The sequence below is a fragment of the Macaca fascicularis genome, chromosome 11, assembly GCF_037993035.2.
Source record: "Macaca fascicularis isolate 582-1 chromosome 11, T2T-MFA8v1.1".
Classification (NCBI taxonomy): Eukaryota; Metazoa; Chordata; class Mammalia; order Primates; family Cercopithecidae; genus Macaca; species Macaca fascicularis.
This window is the reverse complement of record NC_088385.1, coordinates 135,663,909-135,682,875: the sequence shown is the minus strand read 5'-3', so window position 1 is coordinate 135,682,875 and position 18,967 is coordinate 135,663,909. Positions and strand designations below refer to the sequence as shown.

At 46.1% G+C, this 18,967-nt stretch overlaps 1 protein-coding gene across 2 annotated transcripts in view; it reads right to left on the bottom strand.

Moving 5' to 3' along the window:
- The window catches only part of TMEM132C (transmembrane protein 132C), a 436,917-nt gene that overhangs the window by 154,846 nt on the left and 263,104 nt on the right, over window positions 1–18,967 (bottom strand). The window contains exon 3 of one of the 2 annotated variants that reach the window (XM_005572611.5): window positions 10,372–10,518. The exons of the other annotated variant lie outside the window; for it this stretch is intronic. Within the exon in view, the coding sequence (XP_005572668.3) occupies window positions 10,372–10,518 (147 nt within the window). The remainder of the gene's footprint in view (window positions 1–10,371; window positions 10,519–18,967) is intronic. 2 annotated transcript variants of the gene reach the window in all.

Below are 18,967 nucleotides of genomic sequence, written 5' to 3'. Positions count from 1 at the left end.
AGAACCAGAGCTCAGACGCGTGTTTATAGCATCTGCTGGAAATACAGGAGCGTCTGTGCGATTTGGTCTGTTTAAGACGGCGCGTGTGGTGAAAATGAGGGGCAGCTGAGTCTTTGAAACAGCTGGCCTCCTTTCTAAGTCCCTCCAAAAGAGGCACAGTTGAGTTCCCGGACAGCTGTTTGCTGCAAACTCTGTACCTGGACAATACAGGCAATCAACCTCCTAAAGAAAACAGGCATTATTTTGACTCAAACAGGCCACTTTTGCACATGGTTTACTTCCTGATGAACAATTTTTCCTGAACAATATGCCTTTTGTTTGATTTGCACAGTGATTTTAAACATCCAAGCAAATGTTAAAAAATGGAAAGATTTCTGGATTTTCAGCAGGTCTAGAAAAATCCAGAGATGTGGCAACTCACAGCCTGCATTCCCACCTGGGAAGGCTCTAGAGCCTAAAGAATGAATGTGTCCTCTAAGAGGGTGCAGCCTGCCACCCTCCCTGTCTCTTGCAGCCTGCAGAGCATGGGCATTCCACCCACTTCCTTACCCACCTCCTCCTTTCACCTGTCCCTTGCCTTTGAGCTCCTGGTTAAATGGCACAGAATTTCGCGTGGATGCCTCTGAGTCCAGCTAGCTTTGCAGCCTCTTGGCATGCAGCCCTACAATTACAAGTGTCCGTGACAGCCAGTCTATAGGACGGATGAAGTATCTCAGGAGGGTTTCCAAAAGGCAACATGCATCCCTTGAGTAAGGTTGAATCAGGTGGACAGACAGTGTTTCCTTTTTAGATTCTTTTAGAAGTTTTGAGGTTAAAGCGAAAGTCTCCCAGAGGGCCTGTAACCATTCCCGGGCACAGACACCCCTGGAGCTGCAATAAGGAGGGATTGGAGGAGTAAAAGGGGTGCCACACGGGGCCCCTCCCTCTCTTCCCGCAGGCCATTCCTGGCTCCCCGCCTCTTCCCTGGCCCCGTCACTCATCTGGTGCCAGCTTTTGGTTTTGTTCCCCAGTTTCTATGTTGTCACCCCAGGGAGAAGGGGTAACAAAATAAAGTTAGGAACAGCAGAAACTCGGACTAGAGATCCCTCACAGCAGCTCCCAGGGCTCCACGATTCAGAGCGGAGGGAAAGGCAGCACCATATCATCGTAGAAATGTCTGCCACTGGTTCATTTATACTAAAAAGCTGGGAACAAACAACCCAGGTGTCCCACGAGGGGCTTTCTAAATAAATTCAGGTCCATCCGCTTACTCAGTCATTTAAAAAGCTAAGTATGGGACAAGCAAAGTACTTTGGCAATGTTAAGTTACCAAAAGAGACATAACATGTTACAGACTGATCCCAATGGTATAAACATACTTATATACACTCTGCAAGGCAGGACGCAATAATGGTAATAGTCACATAAGATACGGAATATGGGTTTAAAAAACGTATCTTTGAATACGTTTTTATGATTATGAAAGTAAAATAAAGGCATTGAAAAAACTAAGCCTAATAAAAAGGGAAGTAGAAGGAAATCTCAGCTTGGTCTGGTTGCAAGCTTGTCCAACCTGTAGCCCACAGGCTGTGTGTGTGGTCCAGGACGGCTTTGAATGTGGCCCAACACAAATTCGTAAACTTTCTTACAACATTATGAGACTGTTTTGCAATTTCTTTTTCCAGCTCATCAGCTATCGTTAGTGTTAGCATATATTATGTGTGGCCCAAGGCAATTGTTATTCCAATGTGGCCCAAAGAAGCCAAAAGACTGGACATCCCTGCACTCTCATGTGTCCACAGCACTTCCCTGACACCTGCTAACACCTTTCTAACCTTCAAGGCAAGCACACAGCCTCTTGCTGCTAACATTAGCCAGCTAGACTTCAATAGGATTTTTATGTTTTTTTTTTTTTTTTTGAGACAGAGTCTCACTCTGTTGCCCAGGCTACAGTGTAGTGGTGTGATCTTGGCTCACTGCAACCTCTGCCTCCTGGGTTCAAGCCATTCTCCTGCCTTAGCCTCCTGAGTAGCTGGGATTACAGGCACGCACCACCACACACAGCTTAATTTTTGATTTTCAGTAGAGGCAGGGTTTCGCCACGTTGGCCAGGCTTGTCTCAAACTCCTGACTTCAGGTGATCCACCCGCCTCGGCTTCCCAAAATGCAGGGATTACAGGCATGAACCATAGCACCTGGCCAGGAGTTTTATGTTTTAATTGTATTTGTTTATGCTCACTTTTATTTTGTGCAACTGATAGGCATTTTCTCCATTTATTTGTGTACATTAAAGTTATTTTTAAAATAAAACTTTTTTATGATTTGCATAAATACTCATTTGGATGCTTATTTCCTGCGAGTGCCTTTATTCTTTTCTTTATCTACCCAATGGTATGACGCCTCAGTTCTTGAGACCATTAGAAAGATTTACTGAAATAATGTACACAGAGCATTTTGTAAAGTGCCCGAGACAGTGAAATATACACAGTATTATTCTGTGTGCTGTCAAGCACTATAAAATCTACAGAATATTATGGTTTTCTATGTAAGTTTCTATTTTTAAGATACTATATTTGCTTCTGGAAGAGATGTGAACAGTAGTGTTTTAATAAGAATGCCTAAATGGGAAACTTGAGACGCATCAGTGAACCGGTTTAAGTGAAGGTATTTAGCACCTAACAGCGCAGGTGCATGTGGGCCAGTGGGAAGTTGAGCGGCAGGCAGGTGTGCCTACACCAACCCCACTGGGGAGCCCGCCTCATCAACAGCCTCAGGGGGTTGCATTACCAACACAGACTCCCCCCTAAACTTCAGAGCATGCCTACAGTTTAAAGAAACACTTCATTTTTGGCATTTTCCCTGGAGGAATGAGTTTAAAGTAAGGCTCCAGGAATGCTTGAGGCAGAAACCTTTACTAGATCAAGGTGCAACGTTTGAATCAAAAGCAGCCAGGGTCCGCTCTTCCCTCCTGCCAGTGCTGAGGTCGGACTCACTGCTCGCTTCGCTGCTCCCCAGCTGCTCAGACTCACCCAGACACCTGGTTTTGAAAAAAGATGCAGATCAGGGAAAGGAGATGAAGGGGGAAGCGGAAGATGCTTCCTAAGAAACAGGAGGATGCCAAAAGGACGGCAAGATGTGTTCCTGCCTTTCAGCACACTGTCCACATGCTTGTATGCCTCTTCCCTGCAGACACAGAAGCATTGGCCTCATGCTCGATCCTCTCAGTCACAGGGTGCTGACGGGGAAGGACCTGGGCGGCATGCTAATTGCTCTGTTGGCCTCGCACCCTGTAAATACGACGTGCACTCTGGTAAATTGTTGGCTGACTTTGCCTGACTGTCGAGATGCTCAGATCTCTCCCAGGGTGATGGGGAGCCTGGAAACCAAATGCCACACAGTTTGGTGTGTGTACGGACCAGGTGCAAGCTATCTTTCTGGGTCTGAGTGTTTATAGACAGATGTTTCAGGACCATAAAAACCCACAGGTCTTTCAGAGGTTCTAGGTTACAGGGAGACAGTGCTCCAGCAAAACAGCTGGCTTGTTTGACAGTTTTCCTAACAAGTGCTCTCTGCCTGTCTAAGAGGCCATTTCACCAGGGGAGGAAGTGGGGGGCTCTTATGTTTCTGAGAGTCTCAGGTTGGGTTCGTTAGAAGCAGATCATAAGATGAGGATTCATTTGCAAGTGACCGAGTAAGGATGTTGTTTCCTTTCTCCCCACCCACCAGGAGAAACTGGAAAGCGAGAAGGGGAGAGGGAAATAGTTCACATTGCAGGACGAAGCAAAGGGAAGGTGTGCTTTCAAAGACCCAGCCTGCAGCCTGATCCTGTGGGAAGCTCTGGGTCAAGCTGTGTCCATGACAATTCAGAGTTGTCTGCAATGGGGGAGACGGGGCTGGGCTTTCGCACTCCACACCCATCCATCATTGGCAAAGAGGACCCCAGGGAGAAGCTCCCAGGCTTTTCCAAGAATCTGCACGAGTGCACAAAAGTGAGGGGCAGCCCCAGGTGGTGCAGTGACGGAAGCAGGTTCAGGATGACAGAGCAAACCCCAGGATTACGGACTGAATTGCTCCCTCCAAAATTCATATCACAAAGCCCTCATCCCCAGTGTGACTATATTTGGAGAGCAGGCTTTTAAGATGGTAATTAAGATTAAATAAAGTCATAAGAGGGGGCTCTAATCCCATAGGACTGGTGTCCTTACAGGAAGAGGAAGAAACCAAGTACAGTGGCTCACACCTGTAATCGCAGCACTTTGGGAGGCCAAGGTAGGTGGATCACTTGATCTCAGGAGTTTGAGACCAGCCTGGGCAACATGATGAAACCCTATCTCTACAAAAAAAATACAAACATTAGCTGGGCTCGGTGGTGCATGCCTGTAGTCCCAGCTACTTGGGGCACTAAGAGAGGAGGATCGCTTGAGCCCAGGAAGTCAAGGCTACAGTGAGTCCTGTTTATACCACTGCACCCCAGGCTGGGTGACAGAGCAAGACCCTGTCTTGAAAAAGAAAAGAAAAGAAAAGACACCAGGAGCTTCTCTCTCTCCACGCACAGAAGAAAGGCCCTCTGAGGACATAAGATGCTCAGAGGGTGGTGATCTGCAAGCTAGGAAGAGATTTCTCACCAGAAACTACCCTTGACAGCACCCTGATCTCAGACTTTCCAGAGTCCCGATGGTGAGAAAATAAATTTCTGTGTTTTAAGCCAACCAGTGTGTGGAATTTTGGTCAGGCAGCCCTGGCTGGCTAACACACCTACCGATGGATATAGAGCAGTAAAAGAGATGTACCGGGACCCGGGTGGAACAGTGTCTGTCAGCCAGGGTGGTCCATTGGGTGTATTTCGTATTAGGACAAGAATAAGCTCAAACGACAGCTTGTTCTTCGAGGCAGAACTTCTGGGTTTGAATTCCACCTCCACCTCTTACTGAGTGGGTTTGAAAAATGCATTGTGTCTCAGTTTCCCCCCCATGTAAATTGAGATCATAGCTCACTTTGTCTACCTCGAATGCTTGAAGCAGGATTAGATGCTTAGAAGGATTATATGCAAAGCATTTGGAGAGTGCGAGGCACACAGCCAGCACTGCTTGTCTCACCTATGATTCTTCCTTCCTCACTCACTCAAGCGCCATTTTTCAGCCTATGCTGAGCATGAGACGGTTCATCACTTACCAGGTGTGAGTTCATATTCGGGACAGTCTTTCAGTATCTCTTCCTTGAACTTTCCCCTGATAAGACTCCTGGCCGTGGATTGTCCGCATGGTAGCTGGCAAGTACCGGGCACTTGACAAATATTTGTTGAAGAAACGAACGTGGGAAAGGGGACATCTAGAGCTTCCCACAGATGGAAACTGTGCAGAACATTTCAGCGACAGGGTAAATTTTCTGAGCCAAGCAGCCCTTTGACACGCGAGGGGGTGATGGCGGCTTTACTGAGTGCTGCACGCACTCCCTCCGCACACCCACCCCATATGTCTGGGTGGCGAGGACTTCCTCACCCCATGGCCTGACCTCTTGACTCACGTTGGCCAAGGGGATGTTAGTGGACAGGACACCAGTTTTGGTCTTAGGTGAGAGGATAATGAGCTGCTGTGAGAGGAGCATGCCAAGAATAACTCTGCCCCTTCAGCCTGGGCCCAGGACCAAACACACATGGACGGACAGACACTGAGCTCAAGGCTTGGAGCTAAGCCCAGCCAGCTCACACCCCAAGGCAGTCTCCTGTCTCAGCTTCCCCTTAGCAGGCCCAGACTGCACTTGACCTACAGCCCTGGGAGTATGAGAACAAAGCTTGGACAGTCGCCCCAATATCCATGGATCCAATATCCATGGATGCTCAAGTCCCTTAGATAAAATGATGTAGTAGTTGCATATAACCTATGCACATCCTCCTGTATACTTTAAATCATCTCTAGATTATTTTTCATACCTAATATAATGTAAATGCTATGTAAATAGTTACTGTGATACCATATTATTTAGAGAATAATGACAGGAAAGCCAGAGTCTGTATATGTGCAGTACAGGCAGAACCTTCCCCCCCAAAAATCTGGAATCTGTGAACACAGAACTCATGGACGTGGACAGCCACCTGTAGTTATAAAGCACTGAGATTGGGGTTTTTTTTAATGTGGCATGACTGTGGCAAATCTGTCCATATCCTAGAGCCTAGAACCTATGAATATGTTATCTTCTAAGTCAAAGGGACTTGGTAGATGTGATTAGGTTGAAGATCTTGAGATAGATGATCTAAGTGGGTCCTATGTGATCATGGGGTCCTTACGTAGCTGGACTGATACACTGGATTTTCATTCTACAACACTTTCACAAACCACGTAGCCAATTCACAAGTGGAGAGGCCAGATACAAGACATAGGGTGGAATGGGGACTATGGCTAATTGGAGATTTTGCATGTCCCATCAAATGTCACTGAAATTTTATTTCTGCATGAAAAACACAGGTCAACCAAGTTCAATTCAGGGACAACTAGTTCATATGAGTTAAAGAATTGGAAGAGAGCAATGAAACTAGTATAAAGAGAATGGCACATGGAGGCGGTCTCTCACACACCATATATTTTCAAGCCATTTTAGGGATTAGTGAGGCCCTTGGTGCCCATTCATGGTCCTGTTTGAAACTTATAGACTAGAATGACTTTCAGAGCCCTTGAGGCGTGTTTAACCACTAGCTTTCTGCCGCTCTCAGAGCTCAGCTCCCCAGATCAGCTACCATCGTCTCCTGATGTAGAAGGCTTCTATGTTTGGAGATCAATAGGGGTGAGTGGTCATGCAGGTAAGGGCCAGGGGACATGCTCTGAAGCTGTGTTTGTTTACAAAGCCACCACTTTTAGTTAGACTTGGTGTGTGTGTTTCGTGTTTGTGCCTTTGAAGAAACAGCCATGGATGGGAATGGTTGGCAAGGGGATCGTAAAACCTTCCAGAACCACCTTTCTGGACCTGCCTGGGGAAGCCTCTGGTGTGGCAGCCCCTCTGTGGGCTGACTAGTTTCACCCTTTTGAAGCTATTTGTCTCCCCAGGTTCCCTGTCTTACCAGCCAGGGGACGTGGCCAACAGGGGAATGTGGCCGAGATCTGAAAACACAGTTGCAGCTTCCACATCTCAAATTGGTGACTCACATAAATGCAAAAGCTCACAACGGGATATTTCAAGAGCCAAAGACAAGGAACGAACCACTCTCTGCACTTGTGAATGCCATCCCGGCCAGCACAGGCTCTCAGAGTCCTGCCGAGAGGTTCCTGCAGGCAGCCACAGTCATGGCCTTGGTGGAGCTCATTGCCAACGAGGTTTCAGGTACTTGACTGAGCAACCCTCGCCTTGAAGCAAGAATACACACTCCTGGCTGGCACTGAGTGCTTCTGCTGCACCCAGCCGGGAAGGGCGACACCGTTGCCCATGGCAGTGCTATACATAACAAAGATCTTGCTATCAGACCTCAGCTACCAAGAAAGCTTCCATGGGAAGGAATGCCATTCCCCACCCTGGGAATCTTGGAAGGTGCGCTCACTGGCCTGACCTCAGTACCCCAAGGTGTCCAAACCCAGCATTTCAAAGACTCAGGACTGAATGGGCATGACGGAGCCATGCTGTAAGAAGACAGAGGCAGGCCAATTCATCTACATCCTAATTCTTAGAACCTATGAATATGTTACCTTACAAGGCAAAAGGACTTTGCAGACATGATTAGGTGAAGGTTTTGATATGGGCAATGATCCGGGATTATCCAGGTGGGTCCAACATGACCACAACAGCCCTTAGAAGTGACTCCACCCAATGCACTGCCCGCCCTCCTCTTTGAACACATTTCTTGCGTCTAACCATCTGCAGGCCTCTTTCTGTGCCTCAGATGCCATTACTCTCTATTTCTGCAGATTCAGATCTTCCTCTTGTCCACAGTCTGCCGAAACATTCAGGATGGCTGGCTGCAGACACTCATGCACAATGCTTACCACTGAGACTGCATACACAACGGGGTCAAAGCAGGGCTCCTGGAAGCTCAGAACAAACAGGGTGACAACAGGAGCCCTTCAGGACTCGATACCATGAGGCTCATCTCCCTCGCGCTGCTTCTCATTCAGGTTCCCACCTGAAGAACTATTCACATACATAACTTCGCCACCTGCCAATGAACACATTCACTTTCATTTGCATAATCAACACTAATCTTATGGGTTAATTAGACTTTATGTGCATTCGATTCAGGAGATTTAATTTGGCCTCTGATCTCCTGCTTGGAACAAGGGACTCATAAAACACATTCCTTTCTGGCCATGTTTCCACAAGTTCAAGGATTCGGACACCCAGCCTTCGCCCCTGACCTCCTCCCCGCCAGATGCACTAAAAATCCTTCTTGGGGTAATGGTGGTGAGGGTTGGCATTTGAGTTTGTGAACTGTTCGGGACACTGGAGTTTCTTTTTCTGGTTACACATTAAAGGAAGGAGAGAGGAGGGGTTCTATGGGCAAAAGAATAGCGTGGTTCTAAACTAAACAGAGAATTTGAGGATTTTTCATGGTGCCTTGCAGCTGTCACTTAAGAAAATGTGTCCAGTAATAGAATATTTCTTTCTTTAATACTAATCCCTTCAGAAAAATATACTGGCAGAATACATCAAGAGCCTTGAAAAATAATCTTACGTTTTGAATCTAAGAAGCCACCTTAAGGAAAAGGGGATGTGGATAAAGATTTATGTGAAAGGTAGTTTATTGCTGCATCATCTATAAGAATAAATCTTGGACATACGAGGGGCCACAAACTGATGAAAAAAATGTTCCATATTACTAATCATCAGAGAAACATAAATCCAAACGACAATGAGATGCCATCTCACACCAGTCAGAATGATGATTATTAAAAAGTAAAAAAATAACAGATGCCGGAGAGATTGCAGAGAAAAGGGAACACTTACACGCTGTGCGTAGGAAAGTAAATTAGTTCACTCACGGTGGAAAGTAGTTTGGAGATTTCTCAAAGAACTCAGAACTACCATCCAACCCGCAATCCCATTACTGGCTATCTACCCAGAGGAAATAAATTGTTCTACCAAAAAGACACAGGCACTCATGTGTTCGTCGCAGCACCGTTCACAATAGCAAAGACACGGAATCAACCCATCCACCGTGAACTGGATCAAGAAGATTTGGTATACATCCACCATAGATTACCACACAGCCATAAACAGAGAACAACATTTTCACATCCTTCGCAGCAACACGGATGCAGCTGGAGGCCATTATCCTGAGCAAATTAATGGAGGAATGGAAAACCAAATACCGCATGTTCTCACAAGTGGGAGCTAAACAGTGGGTACATGTGGGTATAAAGACGGGAACAACAGACACGGGGGAGTGGGGAGAGAGGGAATAAAGGGCTGAAAAACTACCCATCGGGTGCTCTGTTCACCACTTGGGTGATGAGATCATTCATACCCCAAACCTCAGCCTCAGGCAACAGACCCCCATAACAAACCTGCACACGTACCCCCTGAATCTAAAATAAAAGTTGAAATTTAAAAACAACTTGGAATCAACCTAAATGGTAAAATACAGGCATCGTCGGTTGTTTATATTATGTTAAATCCATCCGATAGAATATTATAAAGTTATTAGGAACGTTTTGGAGGAATATTTAATGTTAAGAGAAAACGTTTCCAATACAAGTGAAAATGGTAGTGTCCTTAAAATCTGTACGTATTTGATGGTGCCAAATTTGTAAACTAAATGTATTTAGTATCTATTAGCATTACACAGGTATAAAACCCTGGAAGGAAATGAACAAACATGTTATCAGTGGGTTACCCTTGAGTAGTAAGGATATTGGCGTGTGATTCCCGCCTCATACAGCTGTGCTTTCCTCATATTCTAAAATGAGTATGAATTGCTTTTACAACCAGAAAACAATTATTTTCAAAAATCATCCAGGATGTCTACAGTGAATCTCACACAGCAGGTCCTTCTCCATTATTGCCACTGACTGTCACCTCCTTCCCTTAAATTCCATCCCGCGAAGACTCAATCTTACCCTTCATGAAAAATGAGTACTTTGTAACTAAGCACCTTCTGATAATGTGGGCAGGGCAAGGCCCCCAGAAAGTCAGTTCAGCTGCAGAGAACGCATAAGCCCTGTCGGAGCAGAGATGACCTCACCCTCCTCCAAAGCCCGCCCTGTGGCACCGCGCAGCGAGCGCCCCACCCCGCCCTGCTGCAGCGGCAGAGGGTCCTGCAGTGGATGTCAGTGCCTCCAGATTTCCGGGCGGTGGGTTCAACAGCTCCTCTGAGCAGCAGCTCACGCGAGTCCAAGTCAAAGCTCTTAGGCAGCAGCCGGCCTGGGCCCGGGACCAGGCACCACACACGCTTGCAGGGAACGCACCGCTTACCTGTTGCGCGGGCCGGGCCCCAGGCGCTGGCAGGCCACGGTGGCCGTCACGTGCTTTCCGCCGCTGCCCACCTCCTGCTTGACGCCCCACTGCCGGGGCTCGCGGGTCTGAGCACTCAGGATGTTCACTCCCTTCTTCACCTTGGCTCTGTGGGGATGAAGGTGGGAGAGAGAGAGCCACAGGGTTAAGGCTTGGCCTTTCCAACATACCCAGCTCTGCAGAGTTGCCACCGTTAGTTTCTGTTTTGCTTTTCCACTTCTTTCATATCTACTGAGAGGCAGACAAAGTCACCCGGTGGTGGTGATGCCAGGGCAGGGCGAGCGGGGTCTGCCTGTGGATAAGGCAGTCACAGACCTTGCTGTCCGGTTCTGAGGGGGAGGAAAAAGGACCCCGTAACTCACCAGACCAGGAGGTTGCCGGGCAGAGCTGTCAAGGCGTGCACTCAGCCTGCCTGGGTCAGTCTCCTCACTCAGGGGGCTCTGTGCCCTGCCGGAGACATTTGGCAATGTCTGGAGACACTTGTGATTGTCATGGTTTTGTGTGGGAGGCATTGTTATCCAGTAGGGAAGTGGGGAGAAAGGAGGAATGCAGCTAAACAGCCTACAACCCACTTGAAAGCCCGCCACACAGAGTCACTGGGCCTACAGTGTCACTACTACCAGGAAAGCCGGGCCTGGGTTCATATCCCAGTTTCACCACTTTCTAGCTGTGCAAATTTGGACAAGGCATAACTTCTCCATGCCTCACCTCCTTCCTCTGTAAGAAAGAGAACGATCATAGCAGCTCCCATTATAAATAAAGCTGTTGTAATGATTAAACAGATCTAAAGAGTTTAGAACAAGAACAGTGCCAGGCATACAACACACACTTAATACATGTTAGCGATTGTTACATCACTCCAGGGAAGTCCCCAGCCTGCTTAACGTAACTTGCCTGGCACACACTTAACAAAGATACATTAAGTCAGGGACCAAGAAACAAAGAAACAAAAAGGCAAAGAGCTCCTCCCAAAGCTGCTGTTGTTTTGATCACGCCACTTAGCCAGCCTCAATTTCAGTTTCCTTATCAATAAACGGATGAGACAAGTGGCAGCTTGAGCACACACATCTACTTATACCGTCTTCCTCAATCCCACTCACAGGAGAGCAAAAGGACTGTTTTAAAAGGCATAAGACAGCTGGGCACAGTGGCTCATGGCACAGTGGCTCATGCCTGTAATGCCAGCACTTTTCTTTTTTTGAAATGAAGTCTTGCTCTGTCGCTAGGCTGGAGTACAGTGGTGTAATCTTGGCTCATTGCAACCTCCGCCTCCTGGGTTCAAGCAATTCCCCTGCCTCAGCCTACCGAGTAGCTGGAACTACAGGCACCTGCCACCACGCCTGGCTACTTTTTTTGTATTTTAGTAGAGATTGCGTTTTACCATGTTGGCCAGGATGGTCTCAATATCCTGACCTCATGATCTGCCCATCTTAGCCTCCCAAAGTGCTGGGATTACAAGTGTCAGTCACTGTGCCTGGCCAATCCCAGCACTTTGGGAGGTTGAGGTGGATGGATTACTTGAGCTCGGGAGTTCGAGATTAGCTTGGCCAACAGAGTGAAACCTCATCTCCACAAAAAATACAAAACTTAACCGGGTGTGGTGGTGCATACCTTTAATCCCAGCTACTTGGGAGGCTGAGGCAGGAGGATCACTTGAACCTGGGAGGTGGAGGTTGCAGCGAGCTGAGATTGTGCCACTGCACTCCAGCCTGGGCAACAGAGCAAGGCTCCATCTCAAAGTTATAATAATAATAATAAAATAAAAGGCATAATCTCATGACCAGAAGAGGAAATGCAGCCACAGCAACAGATTTGGGAAACTGGAAACTGGGAGTTCAGTGGATCAAACGAGTCAGCAGAACTTTAAAATGGAGCTTTAAGCTGTCAGTGAGCAGAGCCAACAGCCAACACAGTTTCTACCAAAGAATCCCCCAGACTCGGGAGCTGTGATATCAGTCACAGAATCAGAGCGAATGAGGACTGAAATACAGAGGGTTGGCTACAAGTCTGTTTAGGAGGCAGCCAGAAGCAAGTAAGCTTCCCTGTTTGTGATGCCAGGACTTCACACCAGGTATGGCTATCAGGGCGAGTGGGGAACTGGGGGTGCTGAGGGTGCCACACCAACTATAGAGGGACCCCACAACCCCATGTGTGCTGAACGCTGAGATTCCCAGGCGGGTCCCCCTAGACTGGATCTTTACCCTCCAGGAGAAACACAGGATTCCAGAGGGTGCTACCATCCTAAAACCAAAATGCGATAGGCATTGACACTGTAGCCTCTCCAAACAGCCAGCCACACGCCCTGCAGTGAAGCCTGAAGTCAGCAAGTGCTGTTGAGGGGCTCTGAGCCTCTCATAGCCTTTTAGTCCCCCCTCCTTTATATGAACTGGCAAACAGGAATTGTTAGACACTAAGAAAAGTCTCTATGTGACATAAAGACTGTGATATGCTGCAATGAAGATTTGGTACTCATCCCTGTCTCCTGGCATACAGCTCCTAACATCCTGAGAACAGTGATGTCCTCTTGTGTGCTAAGGAGGTGACTGGTGGCTGGGATTACAGGTAGCTTCAGGATAGTGTTGGTCACCAGAAAGACCAAGGCAAGAATAGAGAGTTTGGACTTTCAGCCCATCCCCTTAATCACCAGTGAGAACAGAGGGGCTGGTCACCAATGACTAAATATCTAATCAATCATACCTAGTTACAAAGCCTCCTAAAAGCCCCAGAGGACAGGATTTGGGGAGCGTCCAGATAGTTGAACCCACGGAGGTTCCTGGAAGGTGGTGTCCCGGGAAGGCAAGGAAGCCCTTCACACTCCTTACCCTACACCCTGTCCTACATGTTTCCTCATCTGTATCCTTCATAACATCCTTTAGAATAAACCAGTCAACATAAGCAAATGTTTCCCTGAACTCTGTGAGCCGCTCTAGGAAATTAATCAAACCTGACGATGAGGTCATGGGAACCCCACTTTATAGTCAGTCAGTAAGACACAGAGAGAGAGACAGATGGAGACAGAGAGACAGACAGAAAGACAGAGAAACAGGCAGACAGAGACAGAGAGACACAGAGTCAGCCAGGGTTTGCAGTTGATATCAGAAGCAGGGAGCAGTCCTGGGGACTGAGCCCTCGACCCGTGGGGCCTGACAGTTTCTCCAAGTAGAGATGGTGTGAACTGAACTAGAGCACACCCAGCTGACATCTGCAGAATTGCTCACTCGCTTGTTGGTGGGAGAACCCCCCACCGCCCACCTGCCCCATGCTTGTCCACAGGAGTCTTCTGTGTTGGTCGTTGTGGGGTGAGAGCAGAGGAAGCAGTTTGCGTTTGTCCATGCAGAAAGACTGAAACAGGCAAATGCGGGGAGGGGAGAGCGGCAATCTTCAGGAAATAGAGCCTGTGCAGTAAAGGATATAAAAACAGAGAATCCGTCGGGCATGGTGGCTCATGCCTATAATCCCAGCACTTTGGGAGGCCGAGGTGGGTGGATCATGAGGTCAGCAGATCGAGACCATCCTATCCAACATGGCAAAAACCTGTCTCTACTAAAAATACAAAAATTTGCTGGGTGTGGTGGTGCATGCCTGTAGTCCCAGCTACTCGGGAGGCTGAGGCAGGAGAAGCACTTGAACCCGGGAGTCGGATGTTGCAGTGAGCCAAAATTGTGCCACTGCAGTCCAGCCTGGTGACAGAGTGAGACTCTGTCTCAAAACAAAACAAAACAAAAAACAGATAATCAGTCACATTCACTAAGAGATAAGAGAAGATATTGCAATAATGAAGCAAAAATGACTGCTATATCTTAAAAAAAGAACGGACAAAATGAGCCCTTGGAAATTAAAAATATAGCAAAAATGTAAAGTCAGTGGAATGGTTGATGGAAAAAGTTGAAGAAATTTCCTAAGAAGCACAGAAAAGACAAAAAAGTGGAAGACAGGAGAAAAAAGTTAAGAGGATGACTTTGAGGTTCAATATGTGAATAATAGAAAAAAACAGAGAAAAGAAAGAGGATGAATCATTAATGAAGTCAGTCAAGATAATGTCTCCAAATGAAAGGATGTGTTTTCAGCTCGGAAGAACCCACTGTATGATCAGCACAATGAATGAGAAGAGACCCAGACCAGGCCATGTGATCAATACATTTTGGAAGATGGGGTATGTAGAAGTGAATTCTACCGTCCTCCAGAGAGAAGAAACCATCAGAAAAAATTCGGAATTCATAACAGCCTCTTCGTAAACTAGAAGACAATGAAAAATGTCTTGCATATTGTAAGGGGAGATGATTTCCAACCTAGAATTCTGTATGCACCCTATGAGCTCAGTGTTTCCAAACATGTGTGTTCTTTTTTTTTCTTTTTTGAGACAGAGTCTCGCCCCGTCACCCAGGCTGGAGTGCAGTGGCGTGATCTCGGCTCACTGTAAGCTCCACCTCCCGGGTTCATGCCATTCTCCTGCCTCAGCCTCCCGAGTAGCTGGGACTACAGGTACCCACCACCATGCCTGGCTAATTTTTTGTATTTTTAGTAGAGACAGGGTTTCATTGTGTTAGCCAGGATGGTCTCGATCTCCTAACCTTGTGATCCACCTGCCTCGGCCTCCCAAAGTGCCGGGATTACAGGTGTGAGCCACCGCACCCAGCCCACACATGTGTGTGCTAAGGACATTTACTCCTTACACTCATGCTTGGTAACCTACTTGAGCATGTGTTCCATCAAACCATGAAGTGAAGCTGGAAGGAAGATGTGAAGTAAGGGAAACAGATCTCAAATACAAGTGACGTGGAAGGAATCCCAAGTCGATGGTGAAGAGAGGTCCTTGAATAACAGCAGAGCATAAGGCATAGAGAAGATTCTGGCAAACACTTCCCCAGGAAACGAAAATTTTCTTAATAAATATGATGCTGAATAAGTGTTTCCTGAGGACATTTAGACAACTAGAGGAGAGTTTCAGGATAAATATGAGCTAAATATACAGAAAATCAGGAAAAAGAATAAAACTCAATCAGTTTTTAATCCTGAAGAACTCATTATGCAGAGAAGGAAAAGTAATCATAATTTAATACTTGATTTTACTGTGATTAGCACATGTGCTTATATTTTAAACGCTGAATATTAATCTAGACAAAATATGATTATTATACTTGAGGGATGGAGAGATAAAATGGGAGGCACTTATGTGATGGAGAAAAGAGATATATCCTAATTCTCCATAGTGAGAAATTTATAGATATTGCCTTAAAAAAAGTGTCAAGATCAGTGCATTACTTGGTGATATGCCTATAAATACCAGATGAGGAAAGAATTTTGCCTCTGTGCATGCAGAAAAGCAGTAGAAGGGAGCAGGGTACTGCAGTATTATTTTAAAATAACTTTGTATTTTTAAATAGTTCAATAGTTTGAGATTAAGAGGAAGTTGTGGCTGGGTTTGGTGGCTCACACTTGTAATTCCGGAACTTTGGGAGGCTGAGGTGGGACGATTCCTTGAGGCCAAGAGTTTGAGAGCAACCTGGACAACAAAATAAGATGCTGTCTCTACAAAAAGATAAAATAATTAGCCCCACACGGTGGCCCATGCTTGTAATTCCACCACTTTGGGAGGCCGAGGTGGGCAGATCACCTGAGGTCAGGAGTTTGAGACCAGCTTGGCCAACATGGTGAAACCCCATCTCTACTAAAAATACAAAAAAAAAAAAAAATTAACTAGGCATGGTGGGAAGGACCTGTAATCCCAGCTACTTGGGAGACTGAGGCAGGGGAATCACTTGAACCCAGGAGGCAGAGGTTGCAGTGAGCTGAGACTGCCACTGCACTCCACCCTGGGCAACAAGAGCGAGACTCCATCTCAAAATACTACTACTACTACTACTACTACAACTACTACTAAGCCCCATATGACAGAGTGTGCCTGTAGTCCCAGCTATTGGGGAAGCTGAGGCAGCAGGATCACTTGAGGCCCAGAGGAGCTATGATAGCACCGCTACACTCCAGCCTGGGCAACAGAGTGAGACCCTGTCTTAAAAAATAAATTTTAAAAAGTTGCAAAAGAACAAAATACTGAGTTCCCAGTACACATCATCTAGCTTCCTCCAATGATAATACTGTACATAAGCATGGTTCATTGTCAAAGCCAAGAAATTGATATAGGTATAATACTATTAACTCAGGTACATACCTTAGATTTTACATGTTTTCACATGAACTTCTTTGGCGTATAGTTCTATGAAATTATGTCCTATGTGGAGATTTGAGTAACCATCACAATAATAAAGATGTGGCATTGTTCCTTCAACACAGAGGAGCTCCTTCATGTGCTCCCTTCATAGTCACACGCTCTTCGAATCCTGCCACTAATCTGTTCTCTAGCACAACAGTCCTCACACTTTGAGAATGTTGTATACAGGTTTTTGTCAATAAACTCTGCAGAACCATTTGACCTTCTAAATTATAGGCAAGAAATAAAAATACAATTCTAAGCTACCCAACAGATGGAACGGACCCCCTCTTGGCCAAGGAGATGCCAGTGAAACCTTGAAAACTGAGTTCCTGGCCACGATGGGATAGAAGGCTGGATGCACCTCCTTATCCCCCTTCCTTCCCTAAGCACCATTAGGCTTTCTTCCTGAGGGCTAAACGGAAAACAGCCATTTGGAAAGACTTGCTCCACCCCAGATACCGATGACTGCCTGACACTGCCTTGCCCTTTCATAGTTTTGATAAAATAACTGACCCACAGGTTCCTTCCTGATAAGAGACCACTGATCTTGCAGTGGTTCTGGCCATCTACTGAGGATGCACAGTGAGGGGTTTCATGTCCTCTGCTTCATCTTTTGATGTCAGAGGGCTGAAAACCCTACCTTGGGATCACACTATCCCTGTCATCTCTTGTACATGGGACCCATGAAAGGGAGGGCATGAAACTCAGCTGTGCATGCACATGCTTCTCCTCCCATAAATATTCGTGACTCCTCCTATGGCTTATTGAATATGCATATTTATCCTTCTTACTCAGTATAAATCCCTGTCTTGTTCTTCCCATCTCTGAATGTCTTGTTTCTGGCTTCTGGCTGGAGGCTACACTTCCCAGCCTGTCAGAATGGCCATCCAGCAGGCTGCAAGCCTTTATGAGAGATAAAGCTCTTCTTTCCAAATGTATGAACCTCATCATTCTTCAGTTGACATATGCAAGGTCATGTCTTATGAAAGGGAATTACACAGTTACACACACACACACACACACATACACACACACACACGCACGCACGTGCACACACACACACACACACATCCTATTAACTTCCAAGACTGAAGGAGATACATTCTTGTGAATAGTTAAAAGGCTAGACATAGCTGATGAATGTGATTACCAGGGGGGCGCCATGAGGGAACACTGTGGGTGGAAGGTGGTGATAAAACACATCTCCACCTGCCAAACTTAGGGTGTCCAACCCTCATAGCAGCAATAGCATGCTGGCCAGACAGCCACCTTCTCTCTCTCTTTTAGAAATTATACTTTAAGTTCTAGGGTACATGTGCACAACGTACAGGTTTGATTCATAGGTACACATGTGCCATGTTGGTTTGCTGCACCCATCAACTCATTTACATTAGGTATTTCTCCTAATGCTATCCCTCCCCCAGCCCCCCACCTCCTGACAGGCCCCAGTGTCTAATATTCCCTTCCCTGTGTCCATGTGTTCTCATTGTTCAATTCCCATCCATGAGTGAGAAGCTGTGGTGGTTTTCTGTCCTTGTGATAGTTTGCTGAGAATGATGGTTTCCAGCTGCATCCATGTTCCTACAAAGGACATGAACTTATCCTTTATTATGGCTGCATAGTATTCCATGGTGTATATGTGCCACATTTTCTTAATCCAGCCTATCATGATGGACATTTGGATTGGTTCCAAGTCTTTGTTATTGCAAATAGTGCCGCAATAAACATATGTGTGCACGTCTTTATAGTAGCATGATTTATAATCCTTTGGGCATATACCCAGTAATAGGATTGCTGGGTCAAATGGTAATACTAGTTCTAGATCCTTGAGGAATCGCCACAGTCTTCCCAATGGTTGAACTAATTTACACTCCCACCAACAGTGTAAAGGTATTCCTATTTCTCCACATCCTCTCCAGCATCTGTTTCCTGACTTTTTAATGATTGCCATTCTAACTGGCGAGAGATGGTATCTCATTGTGGTTTTGATTTGCATTTCTCTGATGACCAGTGATGATGAGCATTTTTTCATGTGTCTGTTGGCTGCATAAATGTCTTCTTTTGAGAACTGTCTGTTCATATTCTTTGCCCACTTTTTGATGGGGTTGTTTTTTTCTTGTAAATTCGTTTGAGTTCTTTGTAGGTTCTGGATATTAGCCCTTTGTCAGATGAGTAGATTGCAAAAATGTTCTCCCATCATGCAGGTTGCCTGTTCACTCTGATGGTAGTTTCTTTTGCCATGCAGAAGCTCTTTAGTTTAATTAGATCTCATTTGTCTATTTTGCACAGCCACCTTCTCTTAAGAAACTTCTTCTGAGTCTTACATTAAATGATTCACTAAATACA